The sequence below is a fragment of the Oreochromis niloticus genome, linkage group LG1 (assembly GCF_001858045.2).
Source record: "Oreochromis niloticus isolate F11D_XX linkage group LG1, O_niloticus_UMD_NMBU, whole genome shotgun sequence".
NCBI lineage: Eukaryota > Metazoa > Chordata > Actinopteri > Cichliformes > Cichlidae > Oreochromis > Oreochromis niloticus.
In genome coordinates, this window is record NC_031965.2 from 10,826,407 (window position 1) to 10,835,206 (window position 8,800).

The 8,800-nt window shown below is 40.6% G+C and overlaps 1 protein-coding gene across 11 annotated transcripts in view; it reads right to left on the minus strand.

Annotated features, from left to right (window-relative positions):
• Positions 1 to 3,442: 3,442 nt before the first annotated feature.
• Positions 3,443 to 8,800, minus strand: part of neo1a (neogenin 1a) — a 153,052-nt gene continuing 147,694 nt past the window's right edge. For 9 of the 11 annotated variants that reach the window (XM_019353991.2, XM_019353948.2, XM_019353932.2 and 6 more), the window contains 3 exons: positions 6,964 to 7,251; positions 6,674 to 6,810; positions 3,443 to 5,898 (listed from right to left, as the gene is read on the minus strand). In XM_019353991.2, the coding sequence (XP_019209536.1) occupies positions 5,812 to 5,898; positions 6,674 to 6,810; positions 6,964 to 7,251 (512 nt within the window). In that variant the 3' untranslated portion in view covers positions 3,443 to 5,811. The other 2 variants (XM_005455680.4, XM_005455688.4) reach the window with 2 other exon arrangements.

Below are 8,800 nucleotides of genomic sequence, written 5' to 3' on the forward strand. Positions count from 1 at the left end.
AAGGGGGGGCGGGTGGTTGAGCGGCTGCAGCGACACCTGCCGGTGTTGTGCCAAAAAGTGATTGCCTGCCAAAAACTGATTTCCAATGTTTCCGTGTATTTTTTATGTGTAATATCTTTACGTGTGTTGGTAAATAGACTTCGGTGAACAGCTTTTACAAAGGGGTTATATATAGAATTAAAAAAATTATCTGCTTTTTCAAGTATCTTTACAAGTCTGTGTTATTGTACTTACATTATAACCAATCCGGTCCTTTATCCCCACTTAAAATATTTTTACAAAACTATTGTAATATTTGCTGCCATTTCTGCTGTCCTCTTGGCCAACTTACTCTTACAAAATACATTTTTAATGTTAATGACATTTTTTTAACTGCATAAATAAAGGTTATATAAAAGTCGCTGCCAAAAACTGATTGCGCCTTCTACCTTGTTACACAAACGTTGTTTGTGGCTCAGTATGACTTTGTGTCATCCATGAGGGATGCATTTGACATATGTTTCACATGTTATAGCCCAACAAGTTACTTACAGCAGTTTAAAATCAGTTTTTGGCAGGCAATCAGTTTTTGGCACAACACCTGGTCATTTTGCCACATTACAGCCTCTGAAACACCACTGCCACGTTGTAACCCAAGAGAAACTGCGTTTTACCAAGTGTCTTTGATTTCAGATTGCAGATTTTTGCTGACAGTGTGCTTCTTAGACAAATATCTAAAAAAACAAAACAAAACAAAAAAACAACCCAAAAAATAAAACAAACAAAACTTCCAAACTGTTTGCTTATTTGGCACCCTGAACAATGTCTAGAGCACATATGTCAAAATATGTCATTTTATGTTCCTCGCAAAAGTTTGTGCATGACCGTCTCAAAGTTTACTTAAAGTTTACTGTATGCGGCTTAAAAGCGCATGTTGACCGTAAACTACATCTCCCGCAATGCATTTCGATTGTTTGAACCTCAATGCCCATGGTACCGGGAGCGAGAGGGACGTGAGGTACCGCCAGATCTGTTATTTAATTATAGACATGTGTGGTAATTTCAACGACCACCAAAAAAGCAAAAACAGCAAACGATTAACAAGCAGCTAAACAGATTCTGCAAAAAGATGTAAACACAAAGCCCGGATCCCACCTACAGGACATGCTCATAGGGTGCGAAAAACCGACATCTCACAGATTCCGAAACTGCAGGTTTCATCACCCTCCAACGAAAATTCACTGAGCCAGCAACAAACAATACCACTACACTACACTTCACGTCACGTTTGAAAAACATTGTAATGAATTTCCATTTACTTTGCCTGCCTTGTTTCCACCCATAAAATCGCACTTCATTCACAGCCCAATCTCTCAGTGTGCTTCAAGATTATAGTTTCCCAAGAAAATTCTCTATTTTCTGCCTTATTTGCTTGCTTATTACGCACCAGTCTACCATTGTGTACAGTGTTGTCGGTCACTGCCCTCACCACCACCGCCACACACACAAAAATTATATCTGACAAGAAAGCCTAATTTCTGCAATTCAGCACCAAAGAAATTTCAACTTTCATAATTTATACCAAATTGCAAAACGCTTAGCTATGGCTGTAATAAAATCTCTGTAACATTGTGAAAAACGGAAGTTTGTTTTTCCACTTTCTACTATAGAAATCTGTTTTTTTATGACTACAGTTTAAAAACAACAACAACCACAAAACAAGGAGAGTCTGGGCAATGAGCTACCAGAACTTCTCTTGTAATTGTACACATTTATTTCTTACAATTTAAGTCCAAAGAGTCATGCTAACAGAGTTCTTTGTCACAGCAGCTTTTTCTTTAACATGTAGAAAAACAGTTAAATGTGTGACTTCTTTATATTGACAGAAAGGGCAGTTTCACTGGTCCAGCCGCTTAAGATCTTTTCTGTATGTGGCTCGCAATGTAAAATGAGTTTGACACTCCTGGTCTACAGATTCAGGTGACATTGAGTTTACCTGTTCAAAGGTGTAATTTCCATAGGAGTGCACTTACCACGTGACCGCTGATGATCAAATGTCAGTTTTATGTGGCTAGATCAGAGGGCAAAAACTGAACTTATTAACCTGAAGGTTGGGTGTTCATACAGAACTGTTGCATTAGACTGTTTTAATATTAGTGAAGCAGAGACTGTCAGGCACATGGTGGTGTTGTGCAATTCAGAGCACTTTGTTTCTTAAATGTCTAGAACAGGGATGTAAAACTCATTTTACATTATGGGCCACATGCAACCCACTTTCATGTTAAGTGGGCTGGACATGTTAAACTCACCTTTGTGTCAGCTCAGTTTTTATACATGATAAAGAAAAGTTACTGCACAGACAGCTCATTGCACAGACTTTTCTGTAATTATAAAACAAAGCTTTTGTTAATATACAGGAAATAACCTGTTTGTTTTTTCTTTTACCTTAGTGTAGTATGAATGCTCATGGGCAAGGTCTTCATTCGCAGCAATGCTATAAAAACTATGAAAATACAGTTAAAAGTCCAAAACCTACGCCGTCCTTCACTTGTTCCAAAGCTATACAGTGGGTTGAACCCGAGCCTTTGCTGGGCCGATTTTGGCCCCCACCCTTATGTTTGACATCCTGGTCTAGACTGTATATTATTTATCTGGTCTGAGACGATCATGGACAAGATATCACAGTTTACAACACTTTGAATAAAGTATTTTTAGCCTATATATTTTCTTTTTAGCAGGTCATTTTTCTATATATTTCTTTGCCAGATCTTAATATTTCCCAATACCTAGTTTATGCACTCTGACAAATGCTTTTTATACTGGCTTTGCATGCTTGGACTGTTCTCTCAGTGGAGATCAAAACAAGTAGTTTTATTTTGCTTTTTTTGTTGTTGTTGTTGCTGCAAATGCTGCAGAAAACACAGCAAAAAGCATGACTAATAGACATTTGTTTTTTAGTAAAAGCCACAGCTTTAAAAATGTAAAAATAGAGAAATTTCATAACTGCACTGACTGAAAAAATGACTTTCCATCAGCTGACCTCACATACAGGATGTTGTCACGTCTATAGATGGCAGAATTTCTGTCACGTGTACACAGATTCAGGTTCACACTGTGAATAAAACCCAAATGTTTTTCCCTATCATGTGAGTTGAACCCATCTCATAATAACCACACGACAGAGTACAAACTGACATAGACAATCCTCTTCTATGGATTGTTAAATTCAGCAGGTGAAATGACAGCTGCCCTGGAGTGCTTTTTTTAATGAAGGATTTTAATGTTGTAAATCAAGCCTGAATAACAATCTTTGACCTGTACTTTTACCAAAAGATTTTTATCCCCCCCCAAAATGTAAAGCCCAACGTTAGAGACTCTTCGCTGTTCACTCATCTCTGAAGTATGCATACCAATGTTACCTGTCGGGCGTCATGGCTGATGAAAAGAAGACGAGCAGACACGGTTACTTTGTTAGTATTCATAATTGTTTGTATACACAATGTATAGGAGCACCAATAAAAAAAACATCTTTTTTTTTTCCTCTTTTTTTTTGTCCAAACATTTTTTCTGACATTTTTTAAAAAGCCACAGATTTTTTTTCTCCATTTCTACAGAAAGCAAAGAAAGCTCTGTACATGAACAAGCAACAACAGAATTCCTCATCGTGAGCTGCAGAGTATAAACCGCCTGGCCGCTCAATCCATATCATCTCTGAAGCAAAAAACAAAAATAATAATAATAAACATTAAAAAAAAAAGAAAAAAAAAAGAAGACCAGCTGCCTGCTGCTTACCTAGGACACTACGTTACACAAACAGCTTTCGATATTTAAAACACAAGATATGTAAGAAATGTACTTTCCAAAAATTGTGAAAAAGTGCAATACAGGTTCAACTGTTTACAACTCAATAGATTATTTCCCAAATGGAGTCCGCTCCTCTTTCTCCCGCTTTTGTCCGTCACCCCCCCCTACCCCCGTCCCGCCCGACGTGCCGCCCCACAAAAACTTGTTCCTTGTTTGTATCCATAGTTAAAATCTCTTACAGTTATATTGACATTCATGACGATGTACATGTATGAGAAACATGGTATTCACAAAAGTAGAGCAAATTACTATGATCGCAAATGACAAGTTTCTTTGGGTAAGAGGGTAATGAAAAACTAGTTGTTTTTTTTCCTTTTTTTAAATATTGGATTTGTGTATAGAACAAGCTTCTTTTTTTTCTTCATACAAAACCTATCATGTAAAAAAACAAAACAAATTGGGAGTCCCCTTCAAAAAGGCCAACATCTTTGCATCTGATAACATTTGTAGAAGAACCACGGTGATGGGAAAACAGCAAACACACTCCTGCGCTGCCGGGGGGCGGGGCTGGGGGATGCACGCACACACACACGCACACACACGTGGTTCAGCAGTACAGATGCTTGAAACCAAATATTGGTTTTTTGGAAAACAACACACACATTCGACTTAACTTCTGGTATAAAACACAACTCAACTGTTGCTGTAGATGTTTTTTTGTAATTTAGGTGGGGTGGGGGATCAGCGCCCTGAGTCCTCGGTACCCCTGACCTGCGAGGAGATCCTGTCAAGTCCCACTGAACAATGAAGGAGCAGCTGCCGATGGTGACAGCTGAGCGACGCCACCTGCGCAGAGCAGTCGTTTCCATGGCGCCGACATACCTGCACGTTGGTAAGGCTTTTTTTTTTCCTTTTTTTTTCTTTTTTTTTTTTAACGGAGCTCCCGTGACAAACCAAAAACTGGAAAACACTTTCATGTACAAAGGGTGGCAACGCGACGCCAGAGAAGAATGTACTGTAGAAACGCACCAGGTCTCTCTCTCCTCTGCTGATATGAAAAACTGAGCTTCAGGACTCATTCGTTATCCCACTTCCATCCCAAATAATAATAACAATAATAATAATAATAATAATAATAATGAAATGATGGGAAACATTAAAAAACAACAACAAACAAACAACAAAAAAACATATGTACATGTTTATAAGGATATTTATGTAAAAAATAATACAATAACATAAAAAAAACAATGAAAAGTCATATGACACATGGGTAAAAGACAAAAGAAAAGTTGATGAATAATGTAGGCTTGGTAAAGAGGAGGAGGAGGCTGAAATCCAACGTTCACTTCACTGAAACTGTCCAATAGATATACAAAATGCACAAAGAAAACACTAATCAAACAAACACTGTGTGTAGACTGTGCCGCATGAGCACCATACATCAAAAACCAGCATATTTTTTGGACTTGACACTGAATCGACCGTCTCAAGCGAGAGTGTTCGGCACCAAAAAACAAACAAACAAACAAACAAACAAACAAAAAAACAAAGACTACCATTTTTGCTGAGGAAAAAAAAATTCACAATCTTCCGGTTGAAAGCGACCAATGTTTGTTTGTTTTTATTTTTCCTTTTTAAAAGTTCATAGTCTCTGAGAATGGTTCTTCATATAAAGATGAAGTTGTCTCACTTTTTCTTCCCTCTCATGGCAATCTCCTTCCTGAGACTGAGCAAGGTAAGCCGGGGAAAAAAGGAAAAAGTAATTCCTACGTTTCAGTCTGGAAGTTTTGTTTTTTCTCTGCAGGGGGAGACGCGAGAGTTTTTTCTTCTTTTTCGTGGGGACGAGAAGCCATTTTGTGTCCAGCAGCCTCTGGCTCCGAAGGTTTTTTTGATTTGTTTTGTATTGTTTGGTTGTGTTTTTTCTTTAGGGTGTGTGACTTCCTGTATGTGTGTGTGTGGGGTGACAGAGAGTGTGTGGTTGTGTGTGTGTCTGTCTGTGTGTGGTGTTTTGGTGTGAGTGCATGCTCATGGCGCTGTGGTGATGGCGTTCAGGTCCTTCATCAGGCCCTCGAGGTGGGCCATCTCCTCGGTCAGCTCGTCGGGCTCGTAGCTCTGGGGGAGAGGAACAGGGTTACTGCGGGGGCGGGGGAGGGGCAGGGGGGGAGGGAGGCAAGCACCTGGAAGGAGGGAAGGAAGAGAGCAGAGGAAAGGAGAGGAGAGGATCAGTCAGGGATCTTTCACAGAGGACAGGGAGGAGTTTGGCAGAGGGGGAGGATGGGTGAGGTGAGGCGAGCTGGGAGGGGGGCTGGGTGGATCAATGAAACTGAAGGGTCGGAAAAGGACAAAAACAGAGAGAGGCAGCAGACGAAAGCACAACGGCGAGGAAAAAAATAAAAACAAAGAGAAGCCGACACCAACACACGGTCAACAGCCAATCAAGGAAGAGAGAAGGTTCAATGGCAAAAAATTAAAAATCATTCCAGTTATGGGTTTGTTTTTTGTTTTTTTTGTTAAGATCGGTAGTTAACGGTTAAATGAAATGACCAAAGGAGAGCCGACAACGCCACAAAAAAAGAAAAGTAAAAACATGGTGAGATTGAATTTGGAAAGAATACAAAAAAGAAAAACAGAGAGAGAGAGAACAAACAGAAAATGTGGTTAAAACCAATGTTCAGCTGAAAGTAACTGTATCATCCAGTGCCCAAAGAAAACCTGACATGGATTTGGAAGGAATGTGAGATTGGTATCATTTAAAAAACAAAACAAAAGAAGCAGCAAAAATAATATCAAATATTCACCACCATCATTAGGCCTACCAAAAAAAAAAAAAAAAAAAAAAAATCAGACTGCCTTACTACAAGCAGCCAGTGTGGGGCGCTGTACTCACGCTGTCTACATCTTCTAGCATCTTGCTGGTCTCTGGTACATCGGGGGCGTTGGGCACAGTGACCACCATCGGTGTTCGTGTCCTTCCTAGTGTTCCGATGGAGGCTGTTTTCACAACATGCGGGTGAGTGGGAGGCCCTGAGTGAAGGAAGGTCGCACAAAAATACTACACTCAGTGAACGCAACACACACCAGTGTTTTAAAACATTTTTTAGCTCGCAAAGAGCTGGTTAGAAAAATTCTGATTCAACTCTGTTTAGCTTGGTGGGTGTCTAGGATATGAGGGCTCACCGGTCTGAGTGAGCAGGGGAGTGCTGGGCAAGGCGGGAGACTCATAGGATGGGTGGCTGGAGGCTGGGATTGCAGGTACAGCGAAGCTCTTGAGCGGGTGGGCGTGGGCATGCGGGTGAGCTGAGCGGAGTGGGGGTAGGTTGCTGGAGTAGCTAGGCTCCTCCTCTGTGGTGGTGGAGCCGTGGTAGCTACCCTCTGGGTCAGCCAGGATCTCTGAGGGGCAGGAGGCTTGGGAGGAGGCGGTGGCGGGAGGGGCGGGCTCAGAGCTGGGAGTGTTCCTCACAGACTCTGGAGAGGAGGCAGCAGGTGGGGACAATGAGAATGCGGGTTTGCAGGATTAAAACACTTATCGGCATGCCAGTGCCTGCCAACCGGCTTGTAGAAAGTTACCAAGAAAATGTCATAATTAATAATTAAAGCTGGAATTTGAGGCTTTGGTTTTGGGTTTTGCTGTCTACATTATCAATATCTGTCATTCGATTTTCTATTTGTAAGTCTGTACACGAGAAGATGAGAAACCTGTAAATATACATATGAACATTACATCATTCAGGTTTCAGTTCATCTTCTGGTCTTTTCTAGAAGAGAGGGAAACCTGAATACAGTGTTTACATCTCACAGTATCCCAGTTTCTATAGCAATAACATATCCAGGCTCCTCAAAACAAGAATAAGAGCATGCAAACATCTTTCTTTTAAAAACTGAAAGTAAACTTAAACAAATATATAAAATAAAAAGAAAGTAGGAAAAAAATTGTAAAGCTCAGTAGCAATAAAAAGCAAACACATCTTAACATTTCTGAAGCTGCAACTTGTGATCTACCTTTATAAATGACTTCAGGTCAGTTGAACACCAGTTCAGCCTTCTATTTTTCTTCCACTATAACTAGTTATTTGTGCATTATACTGCCAAAAGTATTCACTCTCACATCCAAATCAGTTCAGGTGTTCCAATCACTTCGATGGTCACAGGTGTATAAAATCAAGCACCTATGCATGCAGACTGCTTCTACACACATTCGTGAAAGAGTGGGCAGCTCTCAGGAGCAGGATGCCACCTGTGCAAGTCCAATCGTGAAATTTCATCGCTGCAAAATATTCAACAGTCAACTGTGCTACTATAACAAAATGCAAATGATTAGACATGCTACAGACCCCCAAACCTGACCTCCTTCATGTGACCTTCAGATTAGCTCAAGAACAGTGTGTAGAGAGCTTCATGGAATGGGTTTCCATGGCCAGGAGAATGGCACTTGTCAGACTGCATTGTGCCAAGTGTAAAGTTTGGTGGAGTGGGGATTATGGTGTGGGGTTGTTTTTTTAGGAGTTGGGCTCAGCCCCTCAGTTCCAGTGAAAGGAACTCTTAATACTTCAGCATACAAAGCTATTTTGTACCATTTCATACTCCTGACTTTTTTGGAACAGTTTGGGGACGGCCCCTTCCTGTTCCAACATGACTGCGCACTAGCGCATAAAGTCCAAAAAGACATGGATGAGAACTTGACTGCCCTGCACAGAGTCCTGACCTCAACCCCACAGAACACCTTTAGGATGAATAAGAGCGGAGACTGCAAGTCAGGTCTTCTCATATAACAGTGTCCGACCTCACAAATGTACTTCTGGAAGAATGGTCAAAAATTCCCATAAACACTCCTGAACCTTTTGGAAAGCCTTCCCAGAAGAGTTGAAGCTGCAATAGGGTGGACCAACAATATATTAAACCCTATGAATTAAGAAGTTCATATCCATGTGAAGGCAGACGCGTGAATACTTTTGGCAATATAGTGTATCCGATGGCATTCCCTTGTTTATCTTGGTAAAGAGCACAGCCAATATAT